The sequence below is a fragment of the Podospora bellae-mahoneyi genome, chromosome 7 (genome assembly GCF_035222275.1).
Source record: "Podospora bellae-mahoneyi strain CBS 112042 chromosome 7, whole genome shotgun sequence".
In the NCBI taxonomy this organism is placed as follows: domain Eukaryota; kingdom Fungi; phylum Ascomycota; class Sordariomycetes; order Sordariales; family Podosporaceae; genus Podospora; species Podospora bellae-mahoneyi.
The window spans coordinates 2424539-2443773 of record NC_085886.1 but is presented as its reverse complement, the minus strand read 5'-3'; the positions used below and the strand labels follow the sequence as shown (position 1 = coordinate 2443773).

Genomic DNA, 19235 nt, shown 5'->3' with positions numbered 1-19235 from the left:
AATTGTCTATAGTCTAATCTCACCGGAACTAGCATCGCCTCATTTCACGTGTCAGCCTTCTGTTCCCATACGTAATAACCCTAACCCTGAAGAACCCCCTTGTTCTCAGAGACAAGCAGTATGAAAATCGAGGAGAAGCGAGCAAGAATGTGTGAATATACGGAGTATCACCAACCAAACACCCATCATAATCCATCAAACATCAATACATACAACATCAGGGTATCTCCAATGACTCTAGTCCGCCACCATAACCAAGCAACAATACTCCAGCCTTGCTACAAGTCAAACAACACCAAAATCCACCGTCATCAGCACTTCTTTTCACTCTCACCGTGTACAAAATATCATATCCTATCCCTTTCCCAACCCATCCCATCCAATCCCATCTTGTCATCATATCCATTATTCATTTCCAATCCCAAAACCAACCACCATCCCCTCCCCCCATCACCTAAAACTCTTAAAATTCTTATGCGCCAACGGACTCGTAATCCCCAAGCCCGAACCCCCTCCTCCCACCCGCACATGCCCATGCCCATGATAACGCCCCCTTTCCCTGTCCCCCTCCCTTTCTCTAACCCTCCCTCCACCTCCACCCCTCACCGGATGCCCAGTCGTAACATTCGCACAAAACGAACAAATGTAAATTGACGTCTCCGTCGCATTCACACACCGTTCATGCAAGTTCATCTCACACGATTGACTGCCTCCATGTTAGCAACCCACACACCCTTTCATCATCACATAAAATCTTCAAAAGGAACACACATACCACTGAACCAACAGCTCATTCCTCCCCACCTCCCCCCTCCCACAAACGCACCTCATCCCCCCTCCCCTCTCCCCCGTCGGCGTGGGCAGACTCCCCTCCGTCATGCTAACCGGACTCAAGCTACTATTATTATAACTCCCCCTGTAATCTCCCTGCTGATGATTCCCAAAACTCGCACTCCCCGACCCCCCCACCCCCGAAAAGGACCTCCTCACCTTTGGCGCAGAACTCGGCGGCCACTGCCCGCTCCGCTGCCGTGCCTCCCTGACCTTTTGCAGCTCACTGATCGCGTCCCCGGCCACTTTTCCCGTGGGCGTGAGGTCATTCACATTCACCACCGTCTCCCCATCGCTATCATCATCCTGGTGTTGGAAGCTAGCGCTGTACGACGAGCCGGTATGAGACGCCCGGTGAAAAGGATGGACAATCGAGGGTTTTACCGGATCTGGGAGCGCAAAAGAGGTGTTTCTGCTAGGAATGATAATCGGGCCTTCGTCATCGGTAGAGGAAGAGTCATCTTCCTCGTCGGAGGGAGTCCACCTCCTACGTTGGCTGCCGTCTTGGGAGCCCTGGCGCTTTTTTGCACTGGTTGGCTCTTCTGTTTCTACAACGACTGTGGTTTCCACTCTTGCTCTGCCGTTGGCATCAATGGTGAACTTCGCTTGGGTTCGCATTCTTGGACCCGCGGACTCTGGGATGGATGTCAAGCTGGACAGTCGGGAGTGTTGCTGGCTTTTCAGGGGAGATGTCCTTCCACTTGGACGGGAAGGTTGGCTTATAATCGGCCGGTTGGCACCTACGCCAGCGTTGCTCACCAGTTGTGATTGTGGACGAGGAGCTGGGGCAAGAGTGGGCAGAGCTGGTCGGCTCGACTGCTTCTTCCCTCTATTTTCGCTGAAGCTTCGTGAGAGGCCAGGTCGTCCAACCGACTTGATTGGTGAGCTAGCCAGAGCTCGGTCTGGTCTGCTTGAAGGCACGGTCCTCGTGCTTGACGAACGACGAAGCTCGCCTCGGGATGTTGTCACTATTCTTTGCGCTGATGGTGCCCTGCTCGTTGGCTGGACAAAGTCTTGACTCGTTTGAGGGCGAGGTGCGATAGGGACTTGCATAGACTGGTCATGAGAGATGGCATCCATATTGGCTGAGTGCGGCCGGCTGAAGATGAGCCCGGGGTTTACCGCGCCGCCGCTACTGTTCATTCCAAAGTTGTCTTCCATGGTCGTGGAATAATCAACCGCGAACATGGCTTGTTCGGGGGCTGAAGTTTCGAGGGCAGGCATAGGCGCTTGTGATATAAGGGGAGCTTGGTGATTTCCAGTAGTAACATGACCGTTTTCATGACCGACCATGGCGTCCTGTGCCTGCATCAGATTGGCATTTGCCCAGTCGACTGGGGTGAGAGGTTGATGTGTCTGGTTTTGGAACATATCGCCACCATTGGCGCCATTGGCACTAAAATCAACTTCCATCCCTCCCATGTTGGGATCCTGGTCCCAAAACGACCGCTGTGGTGCATATCCTGGACCGGCGGCCGGTGCTGATAAGGGATAAGAAAACATGTCGCCAGGGTTGGTCACGAAGTTGCCCATTTGTGGCTGGGCAGTCGCCAAAAAGTCTGGGTGGCCGTAGCCCTGATCATTCTGCATGGCGGACGTATCGAGTTTGGGAGCGAGTTTCCGTTTACCCTTCCGGCCAGAGGGCGGCGGGGTTGCTGTTTGTCCCTGAGATTGCTCAACCACTGTTCCACGCCGCACCTTCTTTGACGTCCTCTCAGCAGTATCTGAATTTCGGCTGGCGGGAGTTAATTGTTGAAAGGTTGGCGTTGATAGTTGGCTCGGAGAGGATCGTAGGATTTCGGACGGTTCCACAGACGGTAGCTGCAAGTTGGTGGTGGGCGAAAACGTTTCCCCAGTAGACAACGTCCGTTTGTGGGCCGAACCAAGGTATGGGGTTGCTGGACCAAAATCGGGAAAGGGATGCTGGCTGCCCCTCAGGTTCCCCGGGGTCGAGTTGAAGACGGAGTAATCCTCGGCAAAATGAGGAGTCCAGCCTCCAGGCTCGTCTAATCGTCCCGCGTTGTTCTTTGGTGTTTCGAAACGAGGACTCGGGAAAATTGATAATGTTGGTGTTTGTTTAGGGGTGGGCGGCTGAGCGTCTGGGTCGCCAAAGCTGCAGGCACCTGAGATCAGCACGGAAACATACATACCTTCCACCGACTCAAGGGAGGGAGTATGGGAGCGCACCTGGAAACTGGCTGATCCCCACTCATAGCAGATTCAAATTTCTCTCAATGTATTTTTTCATGAGCCGAGCGCTCTAGTCAGAAGCCACCGGCGTTGCTTCGGACGTCCAAGGTGCTCCGAGTAGAGGGGCAATATAGGCAGATTCGAGATGGAGAGGCTCTTGTTGGACGAGCGGGAAGGAAGGAGAGCTATGCGGGACACGGGATAGATGATACGGCGTGTATTCGTCAATTTGTCAGGGCCCAATGTCCATGTTCATAAGGGGTATCCAAGCGTCGTCGACATTCGTTCCGTAAGCAAAGTAAACAATAAAATCTGGCAGCCCAGGGGCACGGTCAGTAAACGGCTTTTCGAGGTTGTCTGCGCGGGGCCAAAGAGACATCAAGGGCTTGTTGTAAGGAAACGGGGCCAAGCTACCAAGCAGCTCTGAGCATAACCGTCAATTGTCAGAGAAGAGGGAAACGAAACAGGACAAGAAACCCTTGACAAGCCCGGTGAAGGAGCACAGCGCAGATATATCTCTTTCCCAATCCCTGGGGGCCGGGAAATGCAAAAGCCTGGTTGGAACAAAATGTACCGAGATATATTATTGTCGGGTCTGTGCTGAGGGCGAGTGGATTTGCTTGCGAGGGGCCCTGGAAGCCCTGGTTGGCGGCACGGGTTGCCCCCTGCTCACGTTCACAGCAGCGATCAACTGAGCTCTTTTTCAAGACTCTGGCGATACTCGCTGGGACGGCGGCAATTCAGACAAACACCAGCAGTCTGCGACACAAGACGTACTCTGTGCCTCAAAGGTTGCGTGCGAGGTTGGACCGGGGCGGTAGCTAGCTGAGAGGTCAGTCAGTTACATAGATCGGTGTGCAGTTCAGCAAGCCATCAGACAGTGGGGGTACAGGATGGATAGCCTGAATGTCGAGGGAAGGTGCTGCAGTGCATCAGGCATGCAAGCCTCCAATATCCAATTATCAGGTACCTGAGCCCTTGATGAGACGAAGTCTTCCCCGCTCCGGCTTTAGTGCCGACATGCTTGCTGCAGTCCGAGGCCGAGACTGCGCATCGGCAGGCTGGCCACTGCATGTGTAGAAATTAGAGAGGGCGGTGGAATTCGTCCTTCGGTCTGCATGTCAGAGGGGGTACCCAATTCGTCAGGACTGATCTGGATATCGAATCCGATACCTATTCGATCGACATCACCGGAAGGAGAAAAAAAGAGGCACGCAGATATCTGATACGGCAACATGCACGATATCAAGCCAAATGAGTCAATTGAGAAAGGACCCCTGTCGGCAGCCTGCTTGGAAGTGGGCTTCTGGCTGAAGTTGGTGGTGAACAAGAAGGTCACCCCCGCAAGCCAGCAGCTGGAGACATGGGCAGGGTGGAGATCAAAGCCTAGGCACGTGGTGGGGTACCTCTTCCATCATCGATCTTCTTTTCCCCATCTTCATAAGTCTTGCTATTCAACAGGTCAAACATCAAATAACTCTGATCTCATTGCAGCAATCGAAAGATTTCGGCCACACTCCTCCAAAAGAGAGAAAGCATAGTCCCAACAGCGCCCGCAGACGCAGCCAGCAAAGAACATTCCCAACCCTGGACTCGTGATCGTCTTTGCTTCCCAACCATGAGCCCCCCAAAAAGGAGAGACCAATCCAATCAATTGACATCCCATGACAATCCAGTGGCAATCGCTGGGTTCCTGCATTGGTATTTGCAGCTGCAAAAATCGGCGCATAATCGGTGCTGTCACTGCTGTACCTGGAAAACACACCCACCACCGCAGCTCAAGCCTCACTGAGCAGCAAGCGGTAATTAAACACAACCCCCAGGTTTCCAAACTCTGTCCGACTCCGGTTCTCTCAATTACTTTTCTTCTCCCACTTGGAAATCCCACCCGTCCCTGACGTCGTCAAGTTCATGCAAACCCCAAAAATATACCTCCTCCCCAGCCGAGACCACCCACATGGTAACTTATCGCCTCCATCAAATCCATCAATTACTGCAACCTCAAGAGGCTGATGAAACAACTTCAACAAAAACTCCCAGTTTTAGACTGTCATCCAAATCCCCACATCGACTGGACAGGAGCTCGTCCCAAACCTCACCAACAGCAACAGCTTCATGCATCAGGAGCATACACCACACCCCCCATTCTTGAACCTCCCTCAAGCTCGGGCTTGTGAACCACTGATTGGCAGGGCAACCGAACCAGTTAAAACATTCAATCCCTCCCATCCATTCATCCCTTTTCCCCAATCCAATCAATCATCCCATCTTATCCCCTCTCGTCTTCTTTCTTACAGCGAAAGAATCAAGAATTGAACACTCCAACCAAACCGGGATAAATCCTCTTTCTAGTAAGGCGCCCCTCGCCGCCAAGAAGGCTGAAATCTGCAACCACTTTAGATCCCTGTCCGCCCTACCACCCACCACCCTAACCCTGCCCCGCTAGTACACTATCCTTCATCACCTAACCCTGGCTTTTTCTTTTTCCTTCTTCAACAACCCTGGGCGGTTATCCAACCACCACCACGCAATCATCAGCCTCACAGAGAAGCTGCACACCATCTCGCTGCTCTGTCGCATGAATTCCACAAAATGAAACTGCTACCTACCATCTTGCTCTCTTTTTATCATCCCGCGTGTGTGTGCGACAGTTCATCCTATTAGAAAAAACAACGAGAAATGATCCCAACCGTCAAGGTTCCCCGCAATGGTTTTTCCTGTATCCGAGCAGGGTTCCCTTGACAAGGGAAGCAAAAGAGAGAGAGGATGGGATGGGATGGGATGGGATGGATCGCATGAATTCTCACCCGCTCAACCACACAATAATCGTGATGACCTGCGTGTGGCGATGAACCGCTTTATGCCGCTGTCGTTACCCATATTCTCCGATCTTGATCTCATCATGCCCACCCACTTGGAAAGCACATGTAAAATGCCAATCAACATCTAGACAGTAGTAATCCTCGGTTCAGCGGTTATGCTGGCACGGGAATACCACCACCACCACCGCCGCCACCACAATATCCCAAATCAAGGACTCACCAATGCTGGAAAAGCAACGTAGGATATCGCCAAGCAAAACAGAACAACACACATCAAAAAGTCAAGGCAAGAAAAAAAAGATCAATTGCTATGCAACAACCACTTCCCCTCCCCGATTCCTCCTCTTCCCCCCCTTTCATCGATCACCCCTCCAACACCAAAATCCCAATGTGATAATCCTCCTCTTTTCCACCATTCATCCAAAAAAGGGGTATCTAAACTACGTTTCAAAAGGACACTTTCTCCATGCCCACCATCATATACTACCTTCTGCAAAAGAAGACAAAAAACTATCCTGATTAAAATATCAAACCCTCAAAAAGCCAAAAAGAACAAGAAACGGATGAACCAGCCATACGAAACAAGGAGAGACAGGAAATCAAAAAAGCCAAAAGAAAAAAAGGGAGAAAAAACGAATAATGTGCAAAGAATTGAAGTTGCGGTCGTCCAAGAGTGGAGAGGGGATGTGAGAGAAAAAGACAGGAAGGAGATTTTCTTGTGGTTGGTTGGTAGACAGTAGTTGATCCAAGAAGAAATTAAACCCTTTATAAAAGGGAAAAAAGAGAGAGAGAGAGAGAGAAAACGGCATCCACTTCAACCATACGTCCTGAGAGAGAGAGAGAGAGAGTGAGAGAGAAAAATCATGCCATGCTCCATGCCTGTCTATAACCTTGCTCCAAGTAGTGAAATTGTACCCAAAAAAAGAAATGATTTCATCATCATCATCTGGCAAAGAAATGAAATAATGATCTGATCAAATTTTGGTATCGAGGGTCATAACGGCATTCATAGCGATAGTGAGTAAGAAAACCTAGCGGCCAGTGACGTCTAGATCATGTTCGCAAAGCCGTCCATGGGAGCCATGGGAGGGATGGGGCTCATGATGGCTGTTCTGGGAGGCTGCGGAGGAGCTGACGTCGGGAGGAGCTGGAGGTGAGGTGGGAGGTGTCGGTGGAAGTGACGGACCGGCGGAGGCTGCAGCTGGATGACTGGCTGCGGTGGAGGATGGCTCTGCTGATGCTGATTGTATTGTTGGTGCTGCTTCGACGGCATAGTATGCGGCTGCTGGCCCTGAGGCTGCTGCTGCGTAGGAGGCGGGGGAGGAGGACCATGTGGCGGGTGTTGGCTTTGAACTGGGGTTGGTGTCTGTCTCTGGTCCAGAGCCTGTTCCAGAGCCTGTTGAGTCTGGTGCTGAGGCTGCGACTGAAGGGGCGCGGGAGCAGGAGTGTTTGTCGTCGACACCTGTGGTGTCATTTGGGGCGTCAACGGATTGGTTGCCGGCTTTGCCATGTTGGTGGCCGCCAGAGCACGGGTATTGCTGCTCTCCCTTCTGCGCTTGGGTGCGTCCTTGATCTTTGGGTGCGTGTGGCACTTGTAGGCATGTCTAAACCAGGTCGTTCCCTTTTTCTTGCTGCTCACCAATGCAATCCATTCGTTGCAGCTGCCGCACAGTCCTTCCCAGACATCAGGGTTACCATCCATGCGCCTCGTGTCTTGAGGCTCCTGGAATGGGCTACCCGTTGCGGCACTGATGCCATGAGTAAAGCTCTTGTCGTACCAGAAAGCAGAGTTCTTCAGGACAAGCCACCTTCCAGGCTTACAAATGCCGCACCATCCTTCCCGCTTGTTACCATGTCCGCGAACCCATCTTGGGGTGTACAAGTCACCCTCAAACCTCAGCTCTTGCTCGTGGGGGATCAAGTCTGGGTCGGATGGGTTCATATCTTCGGGCGGTGGAGGAATCTGCTCCTCCTGAAGAGAAGCATACAGATCAGGGGGGTCAGAAAGGTCAGCGTAGTGGCTGTGGAGAGAGTGGGGGTCGGCATTGCTTTGAAGCATGCGGAATAGTCCATGTGAGAGCAGGGGGGGCGCGTTCTCAAACTGATGAGGATGGTGGTGATGCGTGTCATGGTGGAAGACATGAGACGGAAGTTGCGTGGGCAGAAGCATGCTGTTTCTCTGGAATGCCGGCGCATTGCTCATCAGATAGGGGTGCTGCTGCGCTGCCTGGAGGTTGCCGTAGTTCAAGGGGAGGGGGCCGTGTCCGATAGTAGGTGACGAGTGGCGAGACGACATCCGATTGTGCTGGTTGAAAACGTCATGAGGGTGATACACAAAGGGGGAAGGTCTCCGATTCGCCGTCCCGTATGAACCAGTCGACCACCTCTTGTTCCTGGCGCTTTCCACCGAGTAAGGGGCCGCGCGAACTCCAGGTCGTGGAGAAGGCGATGCGCGCCCTCTGCTTTGAGTTCTAACCAACTCTGACCGGCTCTGAGGTGTCATGCGTGGGGAAGCGACAGGAGACAGTTGCGTAGATGAAATCATCGAGTTTCGGTTGGACGGTGGCGGGTACTCAGACGAGAAGGAAGGCGCTTCGGAGAGGGTCGTGGAGAAATCCTCGTAGGGAGGCATTTCTGACATGCCGCCCGACGTGGACACGGTAAAAGACGACCCAGACATTCTGCGAGGGTTCAACCCATGCTCGAAGTTGTTCGAGTCGCCTTCCACCTGTTGGCCAGGATACCTGAGGTCAATAATGGGATTCGCCTCGTCAGTGGTGTAAGCCTGCCCAATGTTCATCTCGGGCTCCAACCCATGAATCTCGAAATGGTCATCGCAAGGCTTTTGCGGCCACGAATCTGAGGGGATGGTTAGCCCCTCGAAGCCGCCATAGCCTCCTCTGCTAAAACACTCACTGCTCTCCAATGTAGTCGCCGGATAGAAGTCCTGGTGCATGGAGATAGGTCTCGACGACATGCCATCGCTAGGTGTCTGCTGCATTTGCAAAGATGACGAGTCCCAAGCTGGCAGACCCTCGTACGGCTCCGCCACGCAGTACGAGAAGCCTTCGTGAATAGTCGCAGGCCTGGGTCTCATTCCCTGGGATGTCGGTGTTGTCCACATTCCCTGCGGTGCCGTCATCGCGTCGGTCTTTGGAGGCATGGTGCCACCGTTCATGGTGACGACAGGTGTAGGATGGGGCGATGTGATCTCTCTGCCAAACTGGTTCTCGGGATTTTCGAAGTTGAACGCTGGTACTTGGATTTGCTGCCGTCTATAGCATACATGTAAGTTCCAGTGTCCCTGGTTAAGGGTAGAGTCAAGCAACGGGGATGGCGTACAATTGGGATGAATCCATAGCAAAACGGTTCTGATTTGGAAAATAGAAAAGTGTGTGGTTAATCTAAGATTTACCGGAAGCTGAGAGTAGCCAACCATCCAAAGGTTAGCATGAATGCTCGAGCGGAAGGAACCCTGGCAGTCGAGGGGGTCCCGCTTGTGTATCATGGGATGTTCACAAGCCGTCCTTTGCAACTTACTAGGAACTATAACACGCTTAAGGGCCCGGTCCAGAGCATGAGATAGAGTCGGGTCAACCAAATGGAGAATGTAGGATAAGTAGCAGTTGTCGTGGCCGTTGGCGTCGGTGTTGGTGTGTCGAATCGAGAGTTGTATTCAGATTGGGTATGTATCGGTAACGAAGGAGTGAATAGACTGGACGGTTGCTTTCGAGTTGGATCTCGGAGATAGCAGGTAAAGAATGTAAAGCCTCGCGTTGGGCCGGGTGTGTGTCAAGATGATGAAAAGTAATACGAGACAAGGAGTGACTGATCGCGGTGTCGGGTGCTGGTTAAGGAGCGTGGTGAGTTGGGTGGAGAGGCAACTCGTCAAACCGTTGGTTCACACTGGCGTCCGTCCGGAGGCGGGAAAGAGAGCCAGCTCTTGGTATTATAGACCAGAGGCCGATATAAGGGGGTGCGAAAAATAATCGTTAAAGGAGCGACTGAGAAGAGGGAAGAGAAGGAACCAGTGTGAACACTTTTGGGGGGTGGGACGACGCGGAAAGAGGGAAAAAGAAGGCCGGATGGCGGGGGCGTCGACGGACCCTGGGGGTATATGAGAGAAAAAAAAAGTACTCTTGAACCAAGAAGGCCTGCCCGAGGGGACGGTGGAGGGGGAGGGGCCTATAGCTCAGCACGGTCAAGCTCGGAACGTCGGTAGGAGCTAAGCCGGATTTTCCTGATACAAACCTGACCTGTGTCTGTGGATGTCGAGGACAGGTGGTGTGCGAGAATCTGCTTGGCTTGCCCCAGAGGACGACGAGCAAGGATCATGGGGGGCAGGGTGGGCAGCGATGGACAGGGGGGGTCGGGTAGGGTTACATCTGTTCATCGATGACGGAACATAAGGAGGCGTGGGTGAGGATGAGGGAAGGATGGGTTGAACCAGGGATTGGGTTCAGAACATTCCTTTCTCCATTGGAAAAGAAGGGGAACCTGGACAAAACACCGAAGCCACCAGATGCGAACTGGGGCCTGGGCAACGAGGATATGAAGCCAGGAGACAACGGCCGGCAGAAGAAGGCCGGGAAGGGAATATCGAGACGAGCAGCCGGACGTTGGTCAACAGAATGAGCGTAGTCTGTTCCTAGAGGAGACAGATGATGGAGGGGTGATATCCACTTGGACAAGACAAAGGGGGTGACAGGGCACGCAAGGCTATTCCAGCCTGGGACTCGGCCCTGTGGAGGCTGAGGCTGGACAGGGCCATGGGGAAGATGCCGAGGAGGTGGCTTGTCTCAGCACCATGCCCTGAGAGCGAGCGTTGAGGTGGCAACGTCGAGATATCCCGCCGGTCGAGAGAATGGAGTTGTTGGGGGGCGAAATCAAAAAAGAAAATAGAATCAAGAGAAAACAACGAATGGCAGGGTGTGGTCTTGGGTGACATCTTGGCCAGACCCCATCGCGCACCCGCTGTCGAGGCCAAACAGTGCGGGAGCAGCTCACGGACCGAGGGCTGACCATCTCACGATAATTGTTTGACAGGCAACCTGGCACAGCAAGTTGCGATTCTGCACCGAAAATTCGGTGTGGGCTACTCGCAATGAGAGTTGCAGTAGCCGCTGTGAGCGTGAGAGGAAACCGATTCGCAACCTGGCCCAGGATTCCCAGTGGAGATCATGGCAGAGCATGTTTGGCAAGACCACATCGAGCAACGGGCGCCGTTTTGGCATCGGCGATCCGGATCTCAAGTTTCTGACTTTTTCTGGGGGGTTTCTCTCCTGTCTTGGCCTGGTGCGTAGATCGAGACCCGGCCGCGTGTCCGTGAGGTGGCCTCGAGGCGGCGCACCACACCGGACGACATACCGACTGACTGTTGGTACCCCAAAGAACTGTGTCTGTCGTGCCAGATAATGGTTGTGGTGTAATAACAAGGCGTGTGATCCTGTTGGTCAACAGGTCGAAGGCTCCCAGTCTTCTAGATGCCGCTGGCAGACATCAGTCAACTACATGTTCCATACCCGACATCTGATAACCAGACCTGCGGGCGTGAGTGGCCGGCATGACGGGTCGGGGGGCGGCAGTCAGTTGCAAGCACGACCAGTTCGACCGTGCACGGAGATGGAATCTGGAGAAAAGTTTCTTCATTGGCAGGCCCAGGCCATGGGTGAGGGTATTTCCAGCTGTGGGCAAACAACCTGGAAATCAGCGATTCGACAACGGAGAGAGGCGAATGCGAGGGTTTGGGCAGTTTTGATGAAGCTGGTAGCGAATCTGCAAGTGCTCTCGATGTTTTGGATCCGTCGAGAAACATCCGTTTAGCCTCAGTGGTAGGTTGGGATATCGCAGTGTTGAGTGATGGTCAAGACATGTCGTTGGAAGAGACGCGACTGGACGCCCTCGAGCACGGGGCAACAGGTTTGAGGTTGGCGTTGCAGTGGGTCCAGCCCGCGTCCTGATTCGCTGCTGAGGGTAATCGACATTAGGGATCCCTGTCTAAGCAGGGGCCTCTAGCTGTCTCAGATCTGTCGCAGACATCGACCCATGTCACGCTATGAGTCCTGAGTCGATTGAAGTCTCCGCCTTCTTGTTCGAGTTCGTTCAACGGTCATCAACGACTTCTTTCTTTCTTCTTTCTTTCTGATGAGATCCGCCCAGATCGTTATCCTCCGAATGTTGCGTGACTGGGGACCCGTTGCCGAGTTCCGCGCTCCGTAATTCCACCCTCCAACCACGCCAACCCCGCAACTCGCACCAGTTCGGCCTTGTCGCCCTCATCAAACTATTTCGGTTCGGCAGCCTCCCGTCTTTGCATCGCATGGTCGATATTAATTATAGAAAGGTCTGTGGACTGCAGATGACAGATATCTCCACAGCCACTTCCAGACACGTCTCCCCCCTCTGCCCGCCCAGTGTTTGACAGTGTATGGAGTAAGAAAGGTGATACGAAGGATGGCTGATCGAGTGGATCTCGAACCATAGAACTTCTCCTGGTCTGTTTCTCTGTCGTCACTTCAGTTGCCCGTTCCTGAACAAGATCTACTTGGCCTTGTTTGGAACTCATGGCATTTTCCTTCTTTCTCGTCCTCCATGGAGTATTCTCATCAGTGGTAGCGGTTATTTCTCTTGCTGCAGTGCTCCTTCATACCCCGAGGCAACCATTTTGTTTCCCCCAATCCAGCTTGCAGACCCAGTCTCCCCATCTTTTGTTCGAAACTAACCGACTTTGCCACGCCGCTCGGCCGGTCGTTGTTCATGCTGTCCATCTTGCCCGTCTCTTGGGAGCTGATCTCTGATTGCCTGGGCTCTGCCCTCCACGTCCGCGGTGGCGTCTTCGTCTCTTAGGACCCTGTCTTAAGGCTCGAATAATCAAGGGTGGCCTGGCGTGATATTCATAGTAATAATCATTTTGGCTTATAGGGCTGTCTGTAGCACATACACACAGACGAGATAGTCCCTATTACTAACGTCGTCCGACCAAGCTTTGGCCCACTAGCTGGACCACAACCGGCAGTCATTCTAGCAAGGGACGAATACATCGGCCTTGTGCGGGGAAGAAAGGCCAGGCCAGAGCTGTGCCTCTCTTTGCCCCCCTCTTCCTTGTGCCTGACAGGCGGTCCCGTACCTGCGTCTTCCCCAATCTACCCGTCTCACCCGCGGGACTGCTGGGCCGCCATGGATCAATCTACTCATGACAGCTCGATCAGTGATTTACAGAATAACCAATGTCATCGTTCAAGAAGTCACTTTCCGGGGGCCTTGTATCTCACGGACCACGGACGATGGATTCCGCCAACGTCTTTATCATACCCTGGCACCCGTCACCTTGTCAGGTTGAATCCCCGACGCTCAGACGCTAGTGTTTCTTCTACAGACCTTCGATGACATGTTCCACACAGGGATGCCCACCTCTCCATCAAAGTTGCTATTCCGGCGAGTCCGCACTCTCGCTTTTTCTTGTCTCCAATAGCCATCCCACCTCGGGGTCCAGTCGGTAGGTGAGCGCGGTATGTGCTCTACACGTACATAAGTGGGTGCCTTGGGGGCTGCTCACTTGACAACTTTTGCATAACAAAGTCATCCCGTTTGGGAAATTATTTCGCCTTTCAACCGTCCGTCCACGGCCCATAACTCGGCTCTTATGGAGATCACTTCACCAATGACGATGTGATCCTCCCGTCAGAAGACCAGACACGAAAGAGGCCGCCTGCTGTCTCTGCCCTCTTTCTTCTCAGAACATACACGTATCTGATGTCATGGGATTACGTGGACGAACCTTACAGCCGTGGGGTCTTCTCTTCTGCCACACCTATACGAGCAGGGCGTATACCTCATCTGAAATAGGAAGGCCATAACAGCCTCGATCGGCAAGTAAGCGAGTTCAAGGAAGGTATGTACGGCAAAGCAAGGCACCCCGTAGATATCGGACCAAGCCGTCGGTGCCGAGGGCCTGTGAAGATGGAGCGAGAGATGATCCAAGGTTCTCTACTGCCGGACATGGTCCGCTCCGTTCTTCATCACATGGTTCGACCAGTTGCCAGGTCAAGTCGTCCTATGTCTGATGTGGACGGTTTTCCGTCCCGTTCAGTTGGTCAGGGCCGTCAGTTCCGTTCGGTTCTCATTCAGACAAGCACCAGGCCAACGAGGACTCTAGGGATGAGACAACACAAACGTAAGAATTGGATATGAGGGGTATATGTTATATTTCCTATCACAGCACAGCGGATACAGTCTACCCTCCGCCCAAAATCATGATCTGTCCTGAACTTACCAACTCAAATGAGCTTGGAAGGAAAACCGGGACGACAACCCGATGTGTCATCTCATCCTCATTCTCGCCTCATTTAGAGGATCTGTCTAGAGGAATAACCCACAGTCCTCTCTCCAACACAGCCTCAACTCACAGACATCAACCAGATTTTCCTAGCATGTAGGATTTGTTTGCGATTTTCATCACCAGTGCAAAAATGCAACTTAAAACCATCCCATCCTTCATTCACGACAAGATATTCCCCCCCTACGTGTACGTGTACTTTTGTCTGCCCACCATGGCCAAGGTATATTCAAATGAATTCAACACAACCCTTGATCATCGTAAGGTAAGAGACCCAAATCCACGGGCGCCCTCACCTCGTCCCAACCCCAGACGCATACGTATTCCACCCAGCATCTTCCAATGCCTCGTCGTACACGACCAACCGCGCCGCAAAAGCTTGTACCAAATGGATTCACACTCTCTCCCGTCTACCTTACAAGCTGACATCACCTCCCCGCCCTACACCTTGTCTATACATACACATACTTCCTTCCACAACCGATCCACGTTTCCCCCTGTCCAACTCGGCATAGATCATCCTACATGTCAAAAAAACTAGGTCCCCCCAGATCAAAAGTATAATTTGTTTCCATTCCATTCCTATTCATATCGACCACGTGTTGTCCACCTAGGTACCGAAGTAAGCTCACCGAATCGCGGGAACATGGTCAGGATAAGGCCAGAAAATGTGGGAATATGATACAGGCGGGAGAATCCTCTTGTATTACCTCCCAGTGAGGACAGACATTAGAAGCTGAGAGGTATTCCTTCAAAACCCACATAGCTGTAGTGTCGCACCGAGTTTGACCGGACCGGAGTTAATGATGTAGAAAATGGTCGGTAACAGACATGTGAGCTTGTAAATCCGTGCAAGGTAAATAGATAGGTAAACTCAAAAACAATAAAACCAATTCTCATGCTCCAACACCGAACCACAAAAAGCCGAGCTACACAAGCCGTGTTTGTCATTGCAATCACCATAAGAAGAAACTTCACATATCACAGAACAAAACTTAGCCAGCACAACATCATCTCATTGGACCCCATAACACCTCCTTCTCTAAACTCATCAACCCCTTGCCCCCTTCCTCATTCACTCTAACCCTTCCCCCCTAACACACCCCACCCTAGCTCTCAGCTCCACCATATCACTTCTCCCCATTAATCCTCCTCCAAACCTCCCTCTCCGCCTCACTCAGCTTCTCTCCCGCAGCTTTAGCATACCCCATCACACTCCCCAACACACCCTGCTCCTCATTTTCCTCCCCCCCCCCAGGCCGATACCCCGAATCCGTCCTCTGTTGGTACCCCTGCCCACCACCAGTCTCGTAAGGGCTCGGGCCGGGCAACACCGCTGCTCCTGTCGTTGTAGCAGGTGTAAAAGCTGTCGAGGTTCCTCGCTGATTGTATGGCAGTTCTGGAGGGGGGATTGAGGACTGGGGAGGGGGTGGGTATGTTGGTGCTGCGGTAGTGGCTGGGGCGGCTGCTGGTTGAGGGGGAGCAGGACCGGTGGAGGAGGCTGGGAAGGAGGTTGGTTGAGGAAGATGGGGAACGGCGCCTGGTTGGGGTGGTGGTGGGCCGTTATTGGGAGCAGCTGAAGGGGGGAGAGAGGTTGTTTTCGTTGGTGTTGGCTGATCATTGTTTGGGGGGGTGGTTTGGGGGGTTATGCCTGAGGCTTTGGCGGGGTTGATGGGGGAGTTGGTGTGGAGGGGAATGGGGGGCATGGTTACTGTTGTTTGAAAGTGAGAATGGATGATGATGAGATTGGGTGAAGTGGAGAGTGGAGTGTTAGAATGAAAAGGTCTTTGAAGTTGTACTTGAGGTTGCAGGTAATTGTTGAAAAAGGTTGAGGTGTTCATCTCTTGAGGCCGCGTCTGGCAATGCATGTAAGTGGCGACGTCATAGGGTTGGCGGACAGGTGAAGGCAGCTGGCAAAGTTGTCGGTTGTTGGCTGGGTTGACTCATGGAACGTTCTGCACTGGGGATGAATCTGGGTGAAACTGATGACAGCTTCGGATTAAAAAATATAGTTATTTTATGAATGTTATTCACTGTGTCACTTCAGCTTGCTGTGAAGATCTGGTGGTCGTCGTCCAATGTAAGTCGTCGACAAAATCATTAATGTCCCCATCAGGAAGGCGGTGAGCATGCTCAAGCCGCCTTCCCCAGATTCGGCTAGCGTAGAGGTACAACCATCAGCATCCCCAACGGCGCGCTGTGAAGCTCGCAAACCAATGGCGGCCAAATTCCAGCAGCAGCCAGCTTGAGGCGGCACGAAATAGAAAAGAGCAACTCCAACGTCTTGCCCACAAACAGGAGCGCACATGGATGAAAATTTGGGCCTGAATAGCCTCGACCAGCCACCACAATACCTCCCCGCGCATATCGGCTTCTACTTGCTCCGTCAACCGTCTCCAGGTACCTCCCGAGACGAGAAGCGCGTTCGGAATTAATACCCTTCTTCCACCGTGTCCAAGCAACGCCTCCGACCGAACGAGTGATCTTAAAGTTTTGATTCCAACGCTTGACCTGCCAACAACAGCTTCGATAGATCCAACAGCAAATATCAGCAGAAGATATATCAACAGCAACACCAGATACCCCAGCCAAGATGGTCGGCAAAGTCAGCGAGCGTGTCCTCGCCAGGGAGGGTAAGCACCGGTCGATACATGAAAGACGGGCAGAACCGCCAATTGCTCACCACCATCCCCAGGACTCGAGCGCACCGACAATGGCATGAAGCAAACGAGCTGGCCCGACGTGCCACCAATTAATCAGAAGAATTACTACACGTAAGGAATAGCCAGTGTGGTGGACAACCGGGCGCATCAAGTTGCTGACATGGGCTGGGCAGGGACTACATGAAGCGCGATGACCAGATCTTGTCGCTGAGGCTTCAAGCAGAGGCGAACCGAGACCGACTGGTACAAAACGCCAAAGACCGCGATCGCGCACTCAACAACACCAATGGCGACGTAACGCTTCCCGTCGACGACCTCCAGGGCGAGGATGGTGGCCCTTCGTCGTCTTATATGGACCCGTCAAAGATTATCGTGATACACCCGGGAAGTCAAAACTTGCGACTCGGCTTTGCGAGCGATGCCCTCCCCAAGACCATTCCCATGGTACTTGCGACCAAGTACCCGCAAACCGAGTCTGAGATGTACGAGGCGCTACCGCGGCGCAAGTTTGAGGAGCGGGGCATGGATCAACAGCACGGCGAGGAATGGTCAAAGAAGTACCAGAAGGCGTGCAACGACCTGAAGGTGGACATGCGCCAAAACAAGCGGAAGGTGCTGCCTAATTCCAAGGACCTTGTTGTCAACTTCAACAGAAGAACAGAACCAGAGATCATCTCGCAGCACAATGACCCACTCCAAGTCGAATGGACCGATGTCAGCACGCTGGAGGACGGTGGTTCAGAATCTGCAGTATTCATTGGCCACCAAGCCCAGCGCGTGCCAGATGATTCAAATCCCAAGTTCAAGCTGTGGCGGCCGATTCAGAATGGCTGGTTGAACGAGAACGAGTACCCTACTCAGGCACATCTTTTCAACGACCTTGAGACATTACTAGACCGAGCCTTTCGGTGGGAACTGGGACTGAAGAAGAGCACAGAGTGGAAGCAGTACAGCTGTGTCATCATTATCCCAGATCTTTACGACAAGAAGTATGTCGAACAACTTCTACATCTTTGCATCGAATGGTTCGAGTTTAGCAGGGTTGCGTTCATTCAGGAGAGCATGGCCGCGACCTTCGGTGCTGGTTACACTCAGGCCTGTGTGGTGGACTGCGGTGCGCAAAAGACCTCCATCGCTTGCGTGGAAGATGGTCTCTGTATCGAAGACTCGCGCATCAACCTCAAGTTTGGCGGCTGGGATGTCACAGAGACTTTCATCAAGATGATGCTCTATGATAATTTCCCATATCAAGAGATCAACCTCCGTAGGAGATATGATTTCCTGCTGGCCGAGGAACTCAAGATCAAGTATTGCACTTTGTCGCAAGCCAACATCTCGGTCCAAAACTACGACTTCCACCTCCGCGCTCCGAACCAGCCGACGCGGAAGTACATGTTCAAGTGCTACGATGAAGTTATTCTCGCCCCTATGGGTTTCTACGATCCATCGATATTCGACAACAGCCACAAACTGGACAAGAGGCGACAGCTGATCGACCGGTCCTACAACGCTTATGATGTCGACATGCCTGACGATCCTACCTCTGCCGCCCAGCTCGCCATCCTGGCACATATCCAACCCTCCGTCACCCAAACCACCATCCCGGCATCTTCCTTCACCGGCGCCCCTGGCGAGATGGGTATGGCAACCCCAAGTAAGGAAAGGTCCAACCCGTTCAACTTCCTCGGCCACAACAACAATGCCAGCGCGACCCCAGGCACATCCAAAGCCCCCTCCCCAGCCCCGGACGCTGGTGTCTCAACCCCCGTCCCCGCCCCTTACATATTCGGCGCATCCTCCCGTGATCTCAACGGCTCCCCCGCCCCCTCCGCCCGCAACGGCGGCACCCCCGCACCAAACGGCTCCTTCCTCTTACCAACAACCTCCTTCGACAACAACCCAACCTCAAACCAACCCCTCCAGCGAACAGCCAAAGATCTCGCCACTGAGCGGGACTCTGTCCTCCCCGTCGCCCCCCTCGACATCGCAATCATGACATCAATCCAAAACGCGGCCAAGGGGGACGAGAAAAAGGTGAGAGAGTTGCTAGGGAGCATCATGGTTGTCGGCGGGGGTGCCAAGATTCCGCATTTTGCCCCGTTCTTGGAGGAGAGGTTGAGGGCGAGGAGGCCGGATCTGCAGGACAAGATTTTGGTGAGCAGGAGCGCGAGGGAGATGGACGAGCAGGTTGTTGTTTGGAAGGGGGCGAGCGTGTTTGCCAAGCTGGCGACGAATGATAGTTGGATTACGGGGGGAGAGTATAAGGTGCTGGGGAGTAGGTGTGTTTATCATAAGGTGCTTTGGCAGTATTAGGGGATATAGGACAAGGAGTTTTTAGGGTTAAAAATCGGGGAGGTATTAACATGGGATTTTTATTATAGTTTGATGAGGGGA

At 52.9% G+C, this 19235-nt stretch overlaps 5 protein-coding genes across 5 annotated transcripts; 1 reads left to right on the top strand and 4 right to left on the bottom strand.

The window, feature by feature from the left end:
• Nucleotides 1-450: 450 nt before the first annotated feature.
• Nucleotides 451-3044, bottom strand: QC761_709010 (uncharacterized protein; the record flags this gene model as incomplete). Its single annotated transcript, XM_062882448.1, has 3 exons — nucleotides 451-706; nucleotides 776-2944; nucleotides 3019-3044. The coding sequence occupies 3 exons, from the start codon at nucleotides 3042-3044 to the stop codon at nucleotides 451-453; spliced, it is 2451 nt and encodes an 816-aa protein (XP_062728494.1).
• Nucleotides 3045-3253: 209 nt separating this feature from the next.
• Nucleotides 3254-4328, bottom strand: QC761_0109040 (uncharacterized protein; the record flags this gene model as incomplete). Its single annotated transcript, XM_062873203.1, has 3 exons — nucleotides 3992-4328; nucleotides 3596-3745; nucleotides 3254-3333 (listed from the first exon to the last, which is right to left on the bottom strand). The coding sequence occupies exons 1-3, from the start codon at nucleotides 4041-4043 to the stop codon at nucleotides 3254-3256; spliced, it is 282 nt and encodes a 93-aa protein (XP_062728493.1). The 5' UTR covers nucleotides 4044-4328.
• Nucleotides 4329-6130: 1802 nt separating this feature from the next.
• QC761_709000 (uncharacterized protein) lies at nucleotides 6131-11717 on the bottom strand. Its single transcript, XM_062882447.1, has 3 exons — nucleotides 9186-11717; nucleotides 8760-9118; nucleotides 6131-8702 (listed from the first exon to the last, which is right to left on the bottom strand). Exons 1-3 carry the CDS (start codon nucleotides 9200-9202, stop codon nucleotides 6892-6894), a joined length of 2187 nt encoding a protein of 728 aa, XP_062728492.1. The 5' UTR covers nucleotides 9203-11717; the 3' UTR covers nucleotides 6131-6891.
• Nucleotides 11718-15308: 3591 nt separating this feature from the next.
• On the bottom strand, nucleotides 15309-16046 carry QC761_708990 (uncharacterized protein; the record flags this gene model as incomplete). The annotated part of the gene is made up of 1 exon (XM_062882446.1): nucleotides 15309-16046. One exon carries the CDS (start codon nucleotides 16044-16046, stop codon nucleotides 15309-15311), a length of 738 nt encoding a protein of 245 aa, XP_062728491.1.
• A 129-nt stretch (nucleotides 16047-16175) lies between these two features.
• On the top strand, nucleotides 16176-19154 carry ARP8 (Actin-like protein arp8; the record flags this gene model as incomplete). Its single annotated transcript, XM_062882445.1, has 3 exons — nucleotides 16176-16811; nucleotides 16874-16952; nucleotides 17015-19154. Exons 1-3 carry the CDS (start codon nucleotides 16772-16774, stop codon nucleotides 19152-19154), a joined length of 2259 nt encoding a protein of 752 aa, XP_062728490.1. The 5' UTR covers nucleotides 16176-16771.
• Between the last annotated feature and the right edge of the window lie 81 nt (nucleotides 19155-19235).